This window comes from Lytechinus variegatus, chromosome 2 (genome assembly GCF_018143015.1).
Source record: "Lytechinus variegatus isolate NC3 chromosome 2, Lvar_3.0, whole genome shotgun sequence".
NCBI classification, from domain to species: Eukaryota; Metazoa; Echinodermata; class Echinoidea; order Temnopleuroida; family Toxopneustidae; genus Lytechinus; species Lytechinus variegatus.
The window spans coordinates 35411422-35433126 of NC_054741.1; the positions used below are offsets into that span (position 1 = coordinate 35411422).

The 21705-nt window shown below is 36.4% G+C and overlaps 2 protein-coding genes across 7 annotated transcripts in view; one reads left to right on the forward strand and one right to left on the reverse strand.

Moving 5' to 3' along the window:
* Positions 1–4292: 4292 nt before the first annotated feature.
* Positions 4293–4859, reverse strand: LOC121406789. Its single transcript, XM_041597660.1, has one exon. The coding sequence runs from the start codon at positions 4857–4859 to the stop codon at positions 4293–4295; it is 567 nt and encodes a 188-aa protein (XP_041453594.1).
* A 13758-nt stretch (positions 4860–18617) lies between these two features.
* The window catches only part of LOC121407961 (AP-1 complex subunit gamma-1-like), a 49968-nt gene continuing 46880 nt past the window's right edge, over positions 18618–21705 (forward strand). For 2 of the 6 annotated variants that reach the window (XM_041599234.1, XM_041599233.1), the window contains exon 1: positions 18619–18874. The gene's annotated coding sequence lies outside the window, so the exon portion shown is untranslated. Of the gene's footprint in view, positions 18875–21705 lie in introns of all 6 variants that reach the window. The other 4 variants (XM_041599235.1, XM_041599236.1, XM_041599237.1 and 1 more) reach the window with 4 other exon arrangements.

Here is a 21705-nt window from a genome sequence, read left to right on the forward strand (position 1 = left end):
CTGGAGGGTGTTTCACAAAGATTTAAGTATGACTTAAATCGCACCCAAATGCCGACGCATATCTGAAATGTAACTCTCATTTATCAATACGCAGTAGTGCGCATCCTCTTTGCATGATCTGACCAATCCGGTTATGCCTTTTATTCTGCACGCAACTAGGCATTTAAGTGTGACTCTAAGTCATACTTAAATCTTTGTGAAACACCCCCTGGCGGGTGTTTCATAAAGCTGTTCGTAAGTTAAGAGCGACTGGTGATCCTGTCTTGCGGTAAATGATACACACCATTGGCGATGATTTAGCGCGCGAGAAAGGATCACCAGTCGTTCTTAACTTACGAACAGCTTTATGAAACGGCCCCCTGGTCTTATTGTCATTTAGCCCATTCATCATTTTGTATAATTCCCAAGGAATGTTGGGCTATCTCCATTTCGTTTAATTATATCCTATTGGTCCAACCACTTGCAGTCTATGAACTGTTCAATGAACCAAATTTTAATTTGATAAAGTAAAAATGTTTACATAGTGGATATTGGACCAAGTGGGCTTAGGCTAATCTATAAGAATTAGTCTAAGTATGTGTTATACCAAGTGTAGTGTAGAGCAAATTGGTACTAGACTAAATGGATTAAACCCATGGGGTGGTATTCTGATAATTAAACCTAGGTTTAACCCCAGTCTTCATTATAGTTTTAAACCAAACTTCTATGGAATGCTGGGCTTCATACTATTTTTCTATATTGATGCCAATAATTTTTTTCCTTTTATCCTCTATTCATGCCAATAATTCAATTTTTTTTTTTTTTCAATTCAATTCATTTATTTTCTCTTTCAATCTTTTTACATTTACAATGATAGTTCAATAGACATATTTACAAAATATAATACATAAATCATTTCTATAATACAATAATGCTATGAAATCGAAAGAGAAGGAGACCAACTAAAAAGCAGAGCTTGTAGGGTGAAGGCCCCCTTTCATAAGTACATTTTATGAATAAAAATATGATAAAATAAAGAAATAAACAATACATAATACGATGAATAAAAAATAAACAAAAATAAAAATAAATAAAAATAAAAATTAATGAATCAGTATACACTGTATACAGAAATCATAAAACGATTAAACATATATACAAAGAGAAATTAACAAACACATTTACATATTAAGTTCTGAGTTACATAACTTCGTGGAAAAAAAAAACCGATAATCTAATATGAATCCAGAAGATATTTTTTCAGTTTTCCTTTGAAATTTTGTATTGAATTACATTGTATAATATCCTTTGAAAAAGAATTCCATAATTTTGGACCAGCAAAAACAAATGTCTTCTGTGCAAACGATGTTCTATTCAGAGGTAAATGAAAGGAACTCGCCTGGCGAGTAAAGTGCTTATGAATTGTATTATTTTTTACAAACATATTATTAAAAGGTAACGGTAATTGTTTATTAATAAACTTGTACATTAACTGTCCGAGTTGAAAAGAATATAAATCTTTAACCTTCAAGACTTTATTTTTCAAAAACAGAATATTTGTATGTGCCCTGAATTCTGCATGACTAATAATACGAATCGCTCTTTTTTGTAATATAAAAAGTCTATTAATTTGAGAATTCGCTGCGTTACCCCATGCAACAACTCCGTAATTCAGATAAGGTAAAATTAACGTTGAATATAATGATAACAAAATATAATGGGGTAGGAAGTGACTTAATTTTCTAATGACACCAATATTGCGAGCAATGATTTTACAAATATTATCAATATGTGTTTTCCAAGAAAGTTTATCGTCAATGAACAGTCCCAAAAATTTAGTAGATCGCACTCTTTGAATAACAGTATCATTTAAAATTACATCTTTTGGTACAGTTGTAATCTTGTTGCTAAATAGCATGTAGCTAGTTTTTGCTAGGTTAAGAGAGAGTTTGTTAGCTGTTATCCATTTAGAAACATTTTTTAGTTCGTCATTGAATATTTGCGTCAATTGATCTGGGTCGGGGTGTGACAGAAATATATTAGAGTCATCAGCGAAAAGTATAAATTGAAGCAATCTTGATGACATATCAATATCATTTATATAAGTAATGAACAAAAGTGGGCCAAGAATGCTGCCCTGTGGAACTCCACAAAGAACAGGTTTACGTTCAGAAATATTACCATCAAGTGAAACGAACTGTGAACGTCCGGTTAGATAATTCTTGAACCACTTTAGTGGTTCCCCTCTAATTCCATAATGAGAAAGTTTATAAAGGAGAATATTATGATCAACTGTATCGAATGCTTTAGAAAAATCTAAGAACATACCAATCGTATTCGAAGACTTGTCATAAGCTTTGGCAACTGTTTGAACTAAAGAAAGTATTGCATGGGAAGTGCTACTCTTTTCTCGGAAACCAAATTGAGTATCGGATAGGATGTTGTGTTTTTTAAAAAAACATATGGTTCGTATGTGAACCAATTTTTCAAGAATTTTAGATAAGTTTGTAAGCAATGAAATGGGCCTGTAGTTACTTGCTAAAGAACTGTCACCCTTTTTGAAGACTGGTATTATCTTAGAAATTTTCATTGATTTTGGAATATTTCCCGATGATAATGACAAATTGAATATATAAATAAGAGGGTCAATTATATAATTCATAGTTTTCTGTAGAAGGATGCTATCAATGTTATCGAATCCTGCACTTTTATTTAATTTTAGGCTAGATATAATTTTAATTATCTCCTGTGCGTTCGTAGGAGAAAAAAACATAGAACTTTGATTTCTATCTCCCAGATATTGATGAAATGAATGGGAATTTGTTAGTATACTTCTAGAGAGCTCAAATCCAATTTGTGAAAAATAATTATTGAAAATATTTGCCATCTGAACTTTATCTTCAATAATAGAATCATTATGCATAAGCTTAGTTATCTTTGAAAACTTTGGTCCATTATTGATGGTAGAATTGATCAATTTCCATGTTTTTTTAAGATCATTCTTGCATTGATTAAATTGAACATTGTAATATGCCTTTTTGGCAGTACGGATGACCCCTGTTAGTATGTTCTTATAATTGGTATATTGGCTCCGAGTATTTTCAGTTAGTCTTGATATATATTTATAGTATAATCTATTTTTTTTATTTATTGAACGAAGAATTGAATTCGTTATCCAAGGTAATCTAGGTGATCTTTTATAATTTTTGGACTTGGGCTTTGTAAAAGGAATATTTTCATTAACATGACTCATGAAGATATCAATAAATGTTTCGTAGGACTCGTCAACACATTCTGTACTAAATACATCATCCCAAGTTTCTTCTTCTAAACTCTGTTTCAAACGAGATATATTTAGATCAGTGTATACACGCCTCTTAGGTACATTATCGGGAAAGTTGTTTGGCTGATATTGATTAGAACAATACATGAAAATTGGGAAATGATCAGACATGTCTGAGATAATTATACCAGCTTTAAATTCTGAACGAATATTGGAGAAAAAATTGTCAATCAGAGTTGCGGAAGTATTAGTAATTCTAGTGGGTCTAGAAATAAGTGGCAAAAATGAGGCAGAAAGGAATGTCTCTAAAAAGTCATTTGCAAAAATATTAGTATCACTCGCTAACAGGTCATAATTAAAATCTCCCATTATGATACATCTTTTGTTTTGAACAAAATGATAATGTAGTAAATTATTCAAAGTTTCTAGAAAATCAGCACTATTGCTGCGAGGGGGCTTATAAACAACTCCCAATACAGTTTTTCTGTTATCACAATCACTAATTTCAATGAATAAAGTTTCTGCAGTTTCATTCATTAAATTCATGTCTTCAATAATAACATACTCAAATTGACTCGGCACAAAAATTGCAACACCACCACCAATTTTATCAACACGATTATTTGTAAGTATATCATAACCTGGGAGTGCATTCATATTAATACATTTATCTGACAGCCATGTCTCAGTTAAACCTATTACTGTATTTTGGGAAACACCTGAGTTATCTAAAAATAAGCGAAATTGCTCAAAATTCTTGTTAAGGCTTCTGATATTAAGATGCAAAATAGACAAGCAGGAAGAAGGTAAACCTTTGAAAATGTTTTTGGCTGAAGCCTGAGTGTAGTAGTTTGAGGATATGGCACTCGAAGCCTCATCATTTGGATCTAACTCAATTTTAAGTTCATCATTATTTACACCAATATCATAAATAAAATCATTGGAATCATTTGAAATATTCGTAATCATATCAAAGTCAATCATTATTTACATAAAACATCAACAATATATACATATGCGTAAGAGAGTTTTACTTAATTTTGTTCAGATCCTCTTCTCGATGAATAGCAACCGGTGGAACATTCGGGCTCTTCCTCACCAGAATGGTGCCATTCGTTGTCCATAAGAACTTGTATCCCACCTTCTTCCTCTCGTCATTCGCTTTCTTTAGGAGAGACTTCTTAGCTGGGGCTAGATTTTCGTTGAGGAACACCTTTCCTTCATCTCTTGAGAATCCCAGTTGACGGGTTGATGTTTCCCTCAGTTTTTTACGGCCTGAGTATAGAGTATCCCTCATCCTCCTGGTTGTGAATCGAACGATGATTGGTCTGGCTGGACCATCTTCTCTCCTCTGACCAAGTCGATGTGTCACATCAATGTCGTCGTTGGATACCTCTGGTGAAATTTTCTTCATGACGTGAAGGACAGCCTCTCTCACATTCTCACCTTCCTTCTCAGGAACACCTGCCACTTCTAAGTTGATCCTTCTATGATATTGATCCAATTCATTCACCTGGTGTTCAAGTGTCGTCATCTTTGCTTTCAGTTGCTCATTTTCTCTCTTCATGGAAGCATTCTCACTACTCAGTCTTTTCATAATGCATGAAAACATTAAAATTCCTAAAAAAATTGTAATTGTCCATTTCTACCCATTTCATGACTCAATTAACTTTTTAACAACTTTTTGCAGCAGGATTAAAATAAGTTTTAATTGGTGAATGGGTTGACAACTGGCATTCCATAAAGGTGTGGTATAAGTTAAACCAGGGCCCTGTCTTACAAAGAGTTGCGGTTGATCTGATCAATCATAACTCTATGGAAATTCATCAGTGTCATAATTTTTTGTACAGGAAATTTGCAAAATGTCCTTTGTAAACAAAGGAGAACACACCAAATTTTCAAGAAATTAATGAATTTATGGATATACATTCATATCTAGAATTTTTTTTTGAAAAAAACATGCATTTTATATGTTGACTTTGCTGGCTTGCCATAATTGCTATTGATCAGATCAATCACATCTCGTTTTAAGACTGGCCCTTGGTTTAACCATGGCTATCAGAATACCACCTATGTTTTATAGACTTTCTGAGAATTAGATCAAGTGAATATATACCTGGGTCCCGTTACACAAAGGTTAGCGATTAATCATACGCTTGATTTTCACCATTGATTGTACATTGTAATCAATGCAATTGATCATAGAAAAATGTTCTATGATTGATTGCTTAGTTTTGTGTGACAGGCCCCAGGTCTAAACTCTTAAGCAATTTATTGGGTGTAAGAAAGTTACTGTGCTTTCAAACTAAAAGCTAATTATGTAATTTTGTGTAAAATGGAATATTAGTTCGAGATGTAGGGAAGCTATTCTGGAAATTGTTTTATTTCTTTCTTCTCTAATAAATTTATTTTCTAGTTATCAAAGCACATCCTATCACTTAGGTGGAAGCTGCAGCTACAGACTGTCTTTGCTGTAACCATTGTTTGTAGTCTTGTCACATCAGTTGCAATGTTTAGCATGACAGCAAAGATATATCTGCAGCCTTCGCATAGACTATAGGCTTATGAAAGCACAGCTGAAAATTGGTATCAGGCCTGGTAGGTGTTTCATAAAGCTGTTCATAAGTTAAAAGCGACTTAAAGAACGACTGGTGAACCTTTCGTACTTGCTAAATAATCACAAATGAACGTTTAATGGTGAATATCATTTACCAAAAGAAAGGATCACCAGTCGTTCTTAAAGTCACTCTTAACTTACGAACAGCTTCATGAAACGTCTCCCGTGTAACCACCATCCTCTGACCATCTTGCAAGTTACAAGTGTGTGGTGTAAAGCAATGTTCATCCCTATTCCAGATTGCTGTGTGCAATAATCCAATTTTAGATGAAAGAAAAATCAATTTCCAGAATACTACCTCAAAGAAGTATTTCACTATACCCAGAAAAGTAGTATATTCAAAATTTTCAAAGAGAATAGGATAGCGTCTTCTATTCATAATGCAGGTCGCAATTGTGACTGGAGAAAATGTTGTAGAAAGTAGAAACTTGATGAGATTCAAGTTTTATTGATTGTCAGTGTTATTTGTAAACAGTTTTATAGTCTCTATACTCAATTCTAAATGTAAAATTTGATTAAGTGCCAATTTGTGATCATTGTTTGCTCTTAGTTTCAAAATTTCGGAATCAAATTTGCCATGATTTTTATTTTTCAAAAGCCATTCCAATCTAAACATAATGTAGATGTTTTAAGAGAGTTTCATGAAAACTTCTGTTCATACACTTTACCTCATGCCTAATCGTAGACAATCGAGATGCAGGGAAACTTGTAACATAAGAGAAGAAAATTATTAATTCAGGTTTTCTCACTTTTTGATAAAATTTTAAACAGCACAGGGTGACATTTCCTTCACACTCTACTGGCCTTTGGATCCCCAGAAAGAGGACTTGAACACAAATGGTTTCCTACCAGATTTGAAAAAGAAAATAATGGTTTTGGAGTCTCCCGATAATTTCATTTTAAAAATCCCTTCTAAGAATACTTTGTTTTGTTGAAGAAGGTTGGAAGGTCTGTTACTGTTTTCAGTATGTTCTTGATAATGCAAAATGTATTCTCAATAGGACAGAAATAAACTGTATAATCAACTGAGGTCAAATTGTTAGGATAGTGAGGTCAATAAAAAAAAACATTGTCTTTTTGGATTATTATTTTTATTCATCCATTTAATTATCTATTTATCTATATAATGAATAAAATTAATTATTTATATCATTTTCATTAGTCTATTATTATTATCATTATTATTATAACTATTATTATTGTTATTAGAAGTAGTAGTAATAGTAGTAGTAGCAGTAGTAGTAGAAGTAATAGTGTTAGTTTTTTTGGGGGGTGGGTGCTTGCTTCTGATTGGCCAGTATTTTCATGTACAGTTTTTCTTTTTATGTAGTTTATTGTTCGATAATTATGTGAAATATTGAGCAATTTATGGCTTTTTGGTTTGAATACTTGAGACGAACAGTATTTTCCTCGGCATAGCAACATCTTAATCACCTCAGAAATGATCATCACTTCTTCGCTTTACTTATTTCCTTCGCTGTTTATGTAGTGGGTGATGACCCATGTATTGGAATTGAATGATTATTGTTTTAATACAGTATACACTAAACAGTATATACCAAGGAAGCAGTCTTGTGATTATTAAATACATGTATATTATATGATAGTTTCCATGTGAATTCATGTGATATAGTATGCTAATAGTGTTCAGTAATTTTATAAATATTTTTACTATTCAAAAATAATTAAAAAAGTATGTATTTGAAATAACAATTTGAGAGAGAGAGAGAGAGAGAAGTGGGGGGGGGGCATGTCAGCTTTGGGTTAATCTATAAGGAAACTAGACAAAAAGGACAAGCATTTTTACCATTGATATAGAAATAGGAATATAAAATGGGAGGGTTAAAAAAAATGACCCGCCCTGGTGATAAGTTGGTTTTAATGAAAGGGGTGAAACTTATGAAAAAATATCTTGTGATAGTTTGATCAAAATCCAAAAAAGACCAGGCATGTATTCAGGATTTTGCACCCCAGTGGCCCCGACCTAATTTTGGTTGCCCTGTGAACTCTTCAGAAAATGCATTCCCGCCAGGAAAACAGGTCTTATTTCATATTCACGTGAAAAAGGAAATTGAAGACCACTTTTTTTCACGTGTTAATGAAAAAAATATCCTTGAATATGTTGTAATACCACTTTTTGAAAAGAACAAATGCGACCAGGTGGGTGTTTCATAAAGCTGTTCGTATTGTAAGAGCGACTTTAAAGGGATGCTCCTGGCTGAAGATATTTATATCGCAAAAATGCTGAAAATTTGATCAAAATCGAATAAGAAATAACGTTATTGAATTTTAAAGATTTGCATTATTCCGGCGAAGCAGTTCCAGGCATGTCTTCATGAATATTCATTCGATGACGCATACATTCGTAATTCCGAAGCTTCGTTATTCCGAAGGTTCGTTAGTCCGAAAACGAAATAAGGTTCGTAATTCCGAAGGTTCGTTAGTCCAAAAACAAAGTGAGGTTCGCAATTCCTAAGGTTCGTTAATCCGAAAACGGAAATGAGGCTCGTAATTCCGAAGGTTCGTTAGTCCGAAAACATAATGACTAACGAACCTTATTTCGTTTTCAGACTAACGAACCTTCGAAACAACGGACCTTATTTCGTTTTCGGATTAACGAACCTTTGGGACAACGAACCTATTTTCGTTTTCGGACTAACGAATCTTCGGAATATCGAACCTTCGGAATAACGCCACAAATGTTCGGATTAACGAACCCTTTTACGTTTTTCGGATTAACGAACATCGAGGTATAGGCAATTTACGCGTTTCGGAATTACGAACCTTCGGAATTACATAGTGTAAGCGGCTGATGATGTCATATCCCCTCTTATTTTTTGGTACTTTATTCAATATTTTTAACCAAGAACTAAAACAACTGGATTGACTTCTGATGAAGTACATTAGTTATTTCTTGCTGCAACTTATCTCATCATAATGGAGACACATCATTTTCACATTTATGAAAAAATGAAACGATTATGATTTCATGCAATAACGTATCAAGAAAGTGGGGATGTGACATCATCCCACCTAATGAGTATTCATGATGACATGCCTAGAATTGTTTCACCAGAATAATGCAAATCTTTCAAAATTCAATAACTTCGTTATTTGTAATCTGATTTTGATGAAAATGTCAGCATTTTGCTCTGTGAATGTCACTCTATTTATTTAGACATGAATATCTCAGCCCGGAGTGTACCATTAAGAACGACTGGTGAACATTTCTTCTGCTCTAAATAATCACCAAAGAACCTTTAATGGTCAATATCATTTCCCATGCACCAGAAAGGATCACCAGTCGTTTTTAAAGTCGCTCTTAAAGGACAAGTTCAACCCAACAAAAAGTTTATTTGAATAATAAGAGAAAATCCATCAAGCATAACAATTAAAATTTCATCGAAATCGGATGTAAAATAAGAAAGTTGTGACATTTTTAAGTTTCGATTACTTTCACAAAAAAGTTATATGCACATCCTGGTCGGCATGCAACTATTATAAAGGGTACTGATGACATCACTCACTATTTATTTAGTATTTCATTGTATGAAAGATGAATTATTCTAATTTCCTCATTTTTCTTTGACACAAAGTTTTATTCCTCCCTATTACTATAACGGCTTTGGTTTGCACGCTTCATATGCACTTACCACCCCTCCAAAATTTAATCCTGGCTACGCGGTTGAGTAAAACTAAATTGAAACCCCAAAGTGCTTAAAATTATATGCTTCCAGGAGGCCCTTTCATAAATGGTCAAGTCCACCCCAGAAAATGTTCATTTGAATCAATAGAGAAAAATCAAACAATTGGATGTAAAATAAAATAAAAAAGTTTCACAAAACAGTTAAATGCACAACTCAGTGACATGCAAATGAGAGAGTCGATGATGTGCATCACTCACTATTTGTTTTGTTTTTTATTGTTTGAATTTTTCAATATTTCAATTTTACCAATATGTCATTAAGGACCAACTAAACTGAACCATAAAATGTTACAACTATGGTAATACTATATGTTCAGGGAATAAAACTTTGTGTCAAAGGAAAATGAGAAAATAGAGGAAGGGGGCTGAAAATATTTTCATCTACATGTATATGTTTCCCAGTCTGATATTCTAAGCACTCTTTGTAACCGTGAATATGATGGGTATATAAGTATAACCAATTAATTGATGCGAGCGCGAAACGCAAGCTGAAAATTTGATATTCTGACCTCAAATTTGGAAAGTCTATAAGCACTTTTAGTTATCAAGAACATGATTGGTATCTATCTCAACATTTTACACAAGCGCAAAGCGCTAGCTGATTATTTTTTTAGATTTTCAATCCGAAATTGGGCATTCTAAAGCACTTTTTTGTAACCATGAACAGGATGGGTATCTTTTTAAATAATTGATGCGAGCTCGAAGCGCAAGCTGATTTTTTTTATGTTCTGACCTAAAATTTGGACATTCTAAGCACTATTGGTAATCATTAACAGGATGGGTATCTAACAAATTATTTTATGAGAGCGAAAAACGCGAGCTTAAAGTTTTGATATTCGATCCGACCCAAAGCTGGACATTCTAACCACATTCTGTAACAATTGATGTGAGCGCAAAGTGCAAGCTAAAATTTGTTGATATTTTGACCTAAAAGCACTCTTAGAGATCATGAACAGAATGGGTATCTAACAAACAAAATTATACGATGGCGAAGTGCGAGCTGAAAATTTTGGATATTTCCACCAAAAGTTGGAAATTCTAAGCACTTATCTAACCATGTTCAGGATCGCCACCTAACTAAACAATAATGCGAGCGCGAAGAGCGAGATGAAATTTGTGATATTCTGACGTAAACTTGGTAATCATGAACAGGAACTATATGCATTTGGCACCCCTTTTAGGTCAATTTAGCGCCCCCGGTCAAATATAAATTTGGCGCCCCCGCCGGCATGTGAAACTCGAATTTGGCGCCTCCCTTCCTAGGTTGAACATCTATTTTTCAAACATCAATATTCAGCGCCCCCTATGCGAACATTAATTCGGCGCCCCCTATAATAGGTCGAACATAAATTTGGCGCCCCTATATCGAACATCAGTACGGCACTCCACTCGGTTGAACATCAATTCGGCGTCCCCTATGTCGAACATCAATTCGGCGCTCCTCGGTAGAACATCAATTCGTCGCCCCTATGTCGAATATAAATTCGGTGCCACAAGGTCGAATATAAATTCGGCCCCCTATATCGAACTTCAATTTGGCACCCCCATCCCGGGTTGTGAAGATCAATTCGGCGCCCCCCGGCCCATTCCCCAAGGTTGAACTTTAATTCGGCGCCCCTATTTCGAATATCAATTCGGTGGCACTAGGTCGAACATCAATTCGGCGCACCCTACGTCGAACATCAATCCGGCGCCCCTGAGAAAAATCATCAATTCGGCGACCCCTATAATTATATAGGTCGACCATCAATTCTGCGCCCCTTCCCTCTTTTTCTTTTTCCCCCTTCCCTTTGTTTCTCTTTCACTTCTTCTTTAATCCCTCCTTTTTTCCCTCTTTCTTTTCATCTTATTTTTGGTGCCCCCCTCCTTTTCACCTACCCGGGGGCCGGGTCCCGCGCCTCCCCCCCCCCCGAATACGGGCATGAAGACCAGAAGACGTTAGAAGATCGGAGTTGCTCTGTTTGGCGTTCAACGATAGGGCTACGTCGATCTGGCGCTGCACAGAGGCTGCCGGGCTCACGATTATTATTGGGCGGTGTGAATTTTCGAACGACTTCTATTACAGTTTTTATTTCGAACGATAAAATATGGATTTTCATTAAGCAAAACTTTTTTGTTTCATTTTCATGAAACTTTCAGCATTATGCCAGTCTTATGTTTCTTAATTTTATTTTAAGTGAACTTGCTTTTTGAAAAGTTGATTTTTCAGGTCATTACATGGAATTAAAAAAAAAAAAATCCGCTCGCACTAGCAATATGTGAACCATGCTCACAAATTCAACCTGTGCTTCATACTTCCCGTTCTTAGGTTTAATAATACAATATCATAAATCAGGCGCTTGACGGGCGTTCATTATGAATTTCGGACCGATCAATAAAGCTGAAAAGTATTTTAATGTCCCTTACTTTCAGATCTTCTAGCAGCAGCTGTTTGGGGGAATTCATGTGAATATGACCCCCCCTGTAATGTATTGATATACCGCTTTTACCCAACTGTGCCCCCCCCCCTGAAAGTGCACATGATCGGACCCCCTTTTTTGTTTGCTTTTCAAATACGTCATTTCAAAAAAAATATGACAGCCTGAAAAGGGGCCATTTATAGAAATGAATTAACATGATACCTACATTAATAAACGAATCATGCGAGTCTGAAGCCCCTGAAGCACGAGCAGATTTCTTTTATTCGATCGCAGTATGACGTGATGTATTATACCCGGCCGGCTACAAACTTTTGGAATATGTTAATATCGTCAGATAAGAAAGTTAAAATCCGTGGTGGTATTTCTTTTATAGAATACAGATTTCGCAAAACAGATGCAAAAAGTTAGACGAAAATAATGACAAGTATAGGCACACATAAATCGAAAAACTTATCAAATATGAAAAAGTACTCTATGGTATATTATTATTTTTGTTTTGGTTCCTTCAAGTGGTCCTCTCGCTAGGGACGCCAGGCATAGGCGGATCCAGGCCGGGGGCCGAGGGGCCCCGCCCCCTTTTAGCGGAACAAAAAAAAACTAAGGAAAAAAAGGGAGAAAGCAAGAAAAAAAAGGAAAAGAGAGGAGAAAAAAGAGGGGAAAACAGAAGAGGAGCAAGACGAGTGAATGACATCAGATGAGGGGAAGACTTGGAAAAGATTTTTTTTGAAAACTTTCATGTCACTATATAAAATTTTGGCTCGCGCTCGCATTGCCCTTCAGGTGATTTAAATATCTTGCTCAATATGGATCTTAAACATCAAATTTTGAAGTCAATATACAAAACATATTTCAGCTTGGAAATCGAACTTTCATTATTTTGTTTGATTTACAAATTGATTTTTAAAAAGTGCTCTGTAAATGGTCTGAATATTAAAATTTTCTGCTCGCGCAAGTCCCTTTTATTTGCTTGTATTCCATAAAGTTCTCAAAATTCCTTATTCAGGACAGATTGTCAAAACGTATCAGGGGTATCAGCTAGCGCTGCACGCTCTCATTTTGATTGGTTAGTTATGTATATATCAATATTAATTTTATTACAAACGACTTAGAATTTCCCTTTTCATGACAGTTTATCAAAAACTTCGGCTAGCAATTTGCGCTCGCATTGATTGTTGAAAATATTTTAACTCATGCATCTTATTCATGATTAAAGAAGTGTTTTAAATGCCCAGTATTAATAGATTCTACGCTCTCATTAGGCTTATTAGATTGATAAATAAGATATTAATTTCAGAATCAAATTATCCCTTTTTTAATAATGAAATATCGACAAGTTTCATCTCATGCTTACGAAGAGAAATAGGAAGATAGTAATCATTTGTTATATGATAACATAATGTTCTTAGAATGTCCCGGTCCTTTGTCAAACTCAAAGTAATAATAATAATGAATATCGGCTCTTTTAAAATCATGATCCATATAAACCTCACAATTTTCCTACAAAGTACGTGCTTGAAATACAGAGCTTAAATTGACCCCTTTCAGATCCTAATATCAAATTATCCAAGCTCGCGCTTTGCACTTGCTTTATTGATTTTCATGATTAAAAAAAGATATCAAGAACGCCCAGATTCTGGTCGAAATCTGAAACACGCACGCGCATGTTCAGATACGCTGCTTGTTCTCTATTTATCATTATCAAGTTTCAGATCAGAATATCACACATTTTCTGCTCGCAATTTGCGCTCACAGTCAGTGGCGTAGCTAGGATTTTTTTCCTGGGGGGGGGGGGGCACTGGTGGGTCCTTGCTTTTTCAGCGGGCACCATTTTTTTTCGGTGTATGTGTCACAAGGGCGGGTCCGACTTTCGCCAATAGGGGACGGGGCCCGAAAATATCTTCACCTTTATTTTCCCTGATCAGTCACTTCTTAGTTTTATTCTTATAAAAACAACATAAACATGAAATAATATCATTAGCCTTATGAAAGTGCGAGCGCGAAGCGCGAGCGATTTTTTTTTTTACTTTTATGTATTTTGTCCTGAAAATTTAATATTCTGGGCAATGTTATGTGTGATCCTGAACAAGATTTGTATGTAACTAGATGGTTACTGCGAACACCAAGCGCGAGCAGAAATTTTTAACTGTGCTAGCATTATCGAAAAGGGACTTGTTAATGACTGCTTACAGTTACCCACGAAGACGGTATATATTTCAATAATGCCAGCGCGAAGTGCGAGCAAATTTTTTTGACATTCCGTCCTAAAAAAATTGTAATTCTAAGCACTTTGTGTATTAAAAAATGGGATAGGTATGTACATGGGTGTCGATCACGGGGGGGGGGATGGGGGATGTATCCCCCAATATTTCAAGTGGGGGGATGGCCTGTATTATATCATCCCCCCAATAATTTAGGGTAGAAAAATTATAATAATGATGATGAAAAAAATGAAAAGTATGATCATGATGATTATAGTATGCCATCAATCAGTTTGTTTCCCTCGCAATTTGTGTATATTGTTATTAAATAAAAACATTCTTTTTCAGGACTATTAAACAGATGGGTGGAGGTTCAAGATGAAAAAGAATGAAATGTTTATGTATCTGATATTTTTTAACACATGACATAAAAGGACCCCAACGAAAATCAACTTTAAAGATAGGGTGTTCCATCCCACCAGTGGTGAATAAATTAATTAAATAAATCATTAATTCAAAAGGGTGGAAAAATAAACGGGAGTAAAAGGGTGGCAAGATAAATAAAGGAAATGACGGTAAGCCCGATGGCGCGCGAGAAGCCCCACAGGTTGTAATTTGTGCTAGTCTTAATTGGTCCGAATCTGCATTTTATCATCATGCATTAAGAAGAATAAAGATATTGCCAGTCAGGTTAGATTTAAGAGAGAAGTTGTATACACAGAGGCGTCGATCCTGGGTGGGGGGGGGGCAGGGGGCGATCGCCCCACCAATGAAAATATTGGGGGGGGGGGGCAAATATATCGTTTTGCCCCCCCCCCAATAATTCCGCATGTGCAACTAAAAAATAAAATAAGATTGTAATGCTACACTGAAATCAGCAAGCGAGATTGAGATACCAACTCGATTTTGATTTTGATTTTGATTTCGATTTTGATTTCAGCTCGCGCTTCGCGCTCGCATCATGTACCAAAAACCCATACTTTTCATGATTATATAGGTAAATATAATGTCCCGTTTTCAATTCTAAACCTCAAAAGAACTTTGATTTTGCAATAATCTTTTGTTGGATATATATCTTCCATTAAAATGTCCTTTTTTCCAGATCAAAATATCAAAATTTTCAGCTCGCATCTATTGTTCTTCTAGATACCCATCTTAATCATTGGTACCAAAAATGCTTAGAATATCAAGCTTTCAGGTCAGAATATAAAGAAATTTCAGCTCGCTCTCTAGTGAGATACATGTATCGACCCTCCTCATGAGTTACTACAAACAAACCTAAACAGGTACATTTTTCCTGTTTTCATGACATACTAAAAAAATTTAGCTCGCGCTTCGCGCTCGCATTGTTGGTGAAGGTGAGATATGTGTCTCTTTATCATGAGTTATATATATATATATATATATATATATATATATATATATTTAGGCCTATGTGTGTGGGTGAGTTTGTTCGTTTTTTGTGATCGAGCGCCTTTGGAACGTTGATTCATAATTTTGCCCCCCCCCATCTGAAAAATGGATCGACGCCCCTGTGTATACATCATGCTCAATAAACAGATCACTATGTACGTGGTCCAATCAATTTTTGTCATTTTTTTTTCTCGGTATGAGTTTAGAATAGGCTTACTTGTAACACAAATTGAATTTTCAAAAAAAAATTATACAAGTATAGTACACTACAACAATGAAGGAATTTCCAAGAACACCATGCATATCAACCACTCCCAAATGTCCTAACTTGTGATTTTAATGGGGGTAATGTTGAAACATCTTCATCCACAAGAACATTTGTGTCAATCATCCCCCCCAACCAAGAATACCGATCGACACCCATGGGTATGTAACTAAACAATTAATGCGAGTACGAAGCGCGAGGGGAACAAAATTGAGATTTTAGATCTAAAAGCGGGACACTCTATTCATATTTTGTAAATCATAAATAGGATATAGACCAATTTCACGGCCGGTTTATGTATTTGGCCCTCTATCGGCGACGCCATTGCTGCGGTGTGCAAGTGCGCTGCTCGCGATTGGCTCTGTGTACAAATTCAATGAAAGATTACAGATAAACTCTGATATTGTGTCATTAACTTCATCATAAATCAATAAAATGAAGCATGGACACCTGGGTAGACGATGTAAGACAATGGCCATATCTGACCGATGAAGGTATGATGAATTTTTGCACTTTGGCTACCTTTTCCCCTTAGTTTTGTCAGTAAAAGTGAGTTGATGATGACCAAGAATCGCTGTTGGTTTTCATCAGGGAGCTCACTTCTTGTTGCTAGTATTGTGTTAGAGTAGCGGGAGAGTGAACGAGACATAGAGTGAGAGAGAGAGAGGATAAGAGAGAGGATGAGAGAGGGGAGAGAGTATGTGTGAGACTAGGGGGATAGTGAGAGGGAAGAGGGGAATAGTGAGAAAGGGGGGGGGGTATAGTGAGAGAGAGGGGGGGGGGAGCTAGCGAGAGAGTGTGTGAGAGAGGGGGAGAGAGAGGGATAGTGTAATACAGAGAAGGGGATAGTGAGAGGGAGAGAGGGATAGTGTGTGTGTGTGTGTGTGTGAGAGAGAGAGAGAGAGGGACTGATATTTCCACCTAAGCATGATCAAACAAATCCCCCTCCCTCCCCCCCCCACAAAAAAAACCACCACCACCACATTTTATGCAGGCCAAAAAGTATCCAAAAGGAGGGGGCAAGGCAAGAGAATAAAACTGAGAGGAAGGATAAAGGAGGAAGGGGAAGAGAGATCCACTGGCGACGCATTCCTTCATCACGGCCTGGAAACCTATGCAGGGAGTACGGCTTCACACACAAACAGGCTTCATAAGTCCAAGGCGAGTGAATTTCACATTCACTTTGCTTCCAATCCTGAAGCTTTCTCCACTTGTTGTGGCAATTGAACACAGCACAGCTGCGACCTGAACTTCTCCGATTAATGCTCATTGTGAATTTTACAAGAAATCTGCTCAATTGGTTCAAAATAAAAAAAAATCGAACGAATGTACCAAATACCCTATTGACTTGTGTACTATAAAAGTTGATTCGCCCACCGCAGCATGGCGACCAGTCTGCTGCCCTCTCACGTTGTGAAATTGGTCTATAGTTAATTGGGTATCATTAATAATGCGATCGTGAAGCATGAGCAGGCAATTATTGATATTCTGATGTGAAACTTAATAATTTAAGTACATTTTAAATAAAGAACATGCCGGCTATAGCGCATGTTTTAGATTTAGGCCTAGAATCTGGGCATTCCGAATACATTTGTTTATTGGAACATTTATTGAACATGATGGAATACACGTAGACAATAGGAACTTGGCAAATCAAACAATGTCACCACGCAGCGTGAGCTTAAAATGATGATATGTAGACCGTAAAACGGACATTTTGCAGAGCACTCAAATTTGTAAATGAAAAAAAAAATAGTAAAAGCTCGATGTCCGAGCTAAAATATGTTTTTTATATTGACTTCAAAACTTTTAAGCAAGATATGAATCTCATCGAACAGGCAATTCTGGCGTGAAGCGCAAGCAAAACTTTTATATAGTAAAATGAAAGATTTGGTTTCTTTTTGGTCTTCGATCCCCTCAGATTTACTTGTCTTCCTCCTCTTATTAATTTTCCTCTTCTTCTTTTTTTCTTCTTCTTTTCCTTTTTTTTTCTTTTCTTCTTTCTTCCCTTTCCCCCCTTTTTTTTTGCTCTGCCAATTTTATTTCAGGGGGGGGGGCACACCAAATCTCAGGGGGGGGGCACGTGCCCCCCATGCCCCCCCCCGTAGCTACGCCACTGCTCACATTATCAATGTAGGAATGCTTCAAATTATTCACCCTTTCCATGATTTACAAAACATAAATAGAGTGTCCCATTTTTATGTGTGAATCTCGAATTTTCCGCTTGCATCAATTGTTCAGTTATTATACTTATCCTTTTCACAATTACAAGTGCTTAGAATTTCTATTCTTCATGTAGAAATGTCAAAATTTTTAATAATGGTTTTTCAAAACATTATTTGATTGTTGGAATATGTAACGTCTTCATGGCTAACTTTGAGCAGCCGTTAACAGATTTTTCATCAGATTAAAACGTATATGGATGGGCTGACCATGCCCCCCCAAAAAAAAAACACATACACAAGCGCATCATCAGATCGTACGTTGCATTATTGACAAGGACAAAGGCGGGGGGGGGGGGGGGGTGTGTTAGCATCAGCATGGTCCCTCGATCACCCCTCGGCTTCGGAAGGGGATGGGGGCTCAGGGACGCCGCCCAATAAGATAGATCGAGGGGCAGATCGCGACGCCCCAAAGTGGGAGGGTACGAGAGGGCGCGCGGAGTATCTCGCTGTGACGTCACCCCTGCCACGAATATTGTTTGTGTACGTCCGCATGAAAGAATAGTTCTCAGATTTTACTCCTTTCACTCCTTTTAAATTGAAATCGATATCAAATCTATTTTTATTTTTCTATGTAATATTCTAGAATGGTGGGATAACATCGAAGATCATTTTCATGTAATTTTCAAATCAGCGTATGAACATCCACTGCAGTTGGCCAGCAATTCGGTTCAATGTCGACCATATTGCCATACACACGAGTGTAATATGCGAGGAAAATAGAGAAATAGCGCCGGTAGAAATAAGAATTTTGTATTTTCTGGTGGTAGGGTAAGTAGTTTGTAATTCTATGTTTTATTCGATATGTGATTTTAAGCTTTGAAATGATTTTGATAAGGTTTTCTGACTGGTGTGTACTGAACATGGCACTAAGCGTCTAACACCGTGACCGAGCAAGTGATGATGCGAATGCTATGTGTGAATATGCGGAGACCAGCGGGTGCATAGTGAACGCCCGCTCCGATCCTCAATCGTACCCGTAGGGTCTCTACTGCGAGAGAGGAGGTTCCGTGTTGAGTGGTGTGGTGGTGTTCCTGTTTTTAGTGAATAATAGTGTTGAGCTCAACAGTATCAAGTGCTAGCCTATGGCTATGTTGGATGAGATCATGCCTTTTATTTCATTAGTTTACTGTCCATGTCATGATTGTTATTTTCAAAATATTTTCTCCCTTCATAGCAGTTTAAATTATTTTGAATTTGAATAGAATTAGAAAGATGAATGATCTAGCTGCTCTCTGTTGTTGCCACAGCTGGCCAGTGTTGGCCATTCCTTAATTTTTTTTTCTAATTTGGAGGACGGGGTAGCCAGGGCCCAGCCAGGCCTAACTTTTAGTCCCCAAAAGATGTTGGGAAGAGTGATTATCATTCGCTAAAAACTACACGTGGTTTCTCTTTTAAACACCTTGCCTTTTGCGTGACCAAAAAAAGCTTCTGTCTCTGTTATAATATTGGTTGTTCCGAATTCCGCTGAACACCGTTGGCTCCACTCAGTGACTCACCGATTACAGAGACCGAAGTTCTAACTCAATGGCCTTATGTTTATGTATGAAGTTCGGATAAACCAGGGAAGTGGGAGTTGTGTGACAGCCGAAGTAAGTCACTGTTGTTTTCCTTTTAACAGTAGAGGCGCGCACACGGCCAATATTGGAGACTGTCTCCCATGAGAGAGATTATCTCCAATATCGGAGACTTCTATGAAGAATTTGGGTATCCAATTTCAGAGACAGTTTCCACTTTGGGAGACCAATTTTCTTTGTTTACATTTGCTTCAAAAGGATTACCTTGGCGGCAAATAAAAATGTGATAAGCAGATTCCTCATGAAAAATTACCCCTTTTCACCATCTACTTTAAAAATTCACCGTCTACCTTTGTTTTTATAAGGATTTTTTGTTGTCATCCACACACAAAACAAATGGGCTTCTGACTTCAGTGGGACAAAAGTTTGGGTGAAAAAAATCATGCTTTTGTTGGTGTTGTTTCTTTTGTTCTTTTGCAAAGCAAGTCTCCAATATGGGAGATTGTCTCCCTATTTTGAGAGTCTCCCGTGGCCGTGCGCCTCTACTTTTTAACTTAATTTAAGTTGATTTTTTCCCTGTTTTGGTGCATTGCCAACTGTCTATCACAATCCCTCCCTCTCAAAACTACGGCATGTAGTGGAGGAGCCGTCTGAAGACACACTGAAAAGGGTGGGCATAAAACAGGCTGATTTCAGAGGAAATTAACCCTGCCAAAAAAATGTGATCTAGTCTCAAATCGATTTTGTTTACTTATCTTTGGCATGATTGTATAGAAAGAGAAAATTCAGGGGCTTTTGATACTAAGGACAGGTTTATGAATATCATTTGAAATAAGAATTAGAATCGAAGAGTAGAGATAAATTGCAAGCCCTCATTTATGTGGGTGTTAAGATCGCTATTTCCCTAGAGTAACTGCGTCGGTGCGCGGTCGGGGGTTGGTGTGCGGCACGTTAAGCACTAATAAGCAGACTTGAAATAAGCAGACTGAAATCACCAACACACTCTAGACATGTACACATATATTCACGTTGGCTGCGAAAGCAAATAATTTAGGGGGGTTCACCTGAAACTTGGCATGGACACAACACAAAAAAGGTTATCATTTATATCAACCAAAATTTTTTTGGGGGACCACCCAAGATTTAGGGGGGGTCCACCTGAATTTAGGAATGGGGGGGACGCAAGAAACAAAATTGACAAGCAAAAAATAAGATTAAAAAAATAAGTTATCAACAAAAATTTTAGGGGGGTTCTTCCCCCCACCTCAAATTTAGGGGGGACACGACCCTTCCGCCGCTTATGCATATTCACTAGTTCACTCCCACACTACAAAATTATCCGGTGACATAGGTAAAATCTCAGATAAAAGTGAAATTTTCTTACCTAAATCACCATATCTCGCGTAAAAAAATATCACACTTGGCATTTAAGAAACAAGGGGTCCAAAATAGTGGATTTTGAAAAAATAGCACTTTCGTGATTAAATATTTACACTTCCGACCCTGTCAAATCATAACTTTGTTCGTAATGATGTATTGGCATCACATGGGTTGACTATGAAATGCAAAAGCACCTCAAAATTTGAAATCATAATCTCACGTACGTGTAGTCAATCATATAAGTTGAAATTACATGCAAAACAAGTGGGATAGATCATTTCACACTTGGCATTTAAGAAACAAGGGGTCCAAAATAGTGGATTTTGAAAAAATAGCACTTTCGTGATTAAATATTTACACTTCCGACCCTGTCAAATCATAACTTTGTTCGTAATGATGTATTGGCATCACATGGGTTGACTATGAAATGCAAAAGCACCTCAAAATTTGAAATCATAATCTCACGTACGTGTAGTCAATCATATAAGTTGAAATTACATTGCAAAACAAGTGGGATAGATCATTCAGTAATTGTTATACCCAGAAGCTATAAAACTTGGTAAAATGCCACAAAACCATTCATTTTGAAGAAGTAAAATGGATTGAATCTATAAAGATCCTGCCACGTCAGGCCATTCAGACTCATCAACAGTTTGATAACTTTTTTTTGTCTCTACATGTATAGAATTAGTCATGTTGTATGTT

Coding starts and splice junctions, on each gene's coding strand:
- LOC121406789 (XM_041597660.1), bottom strand. CDS start 4,859: ATGAAAAGACTGAGTAGTGAGAATGCTTCCATGAAGAGAGAAAATGAG.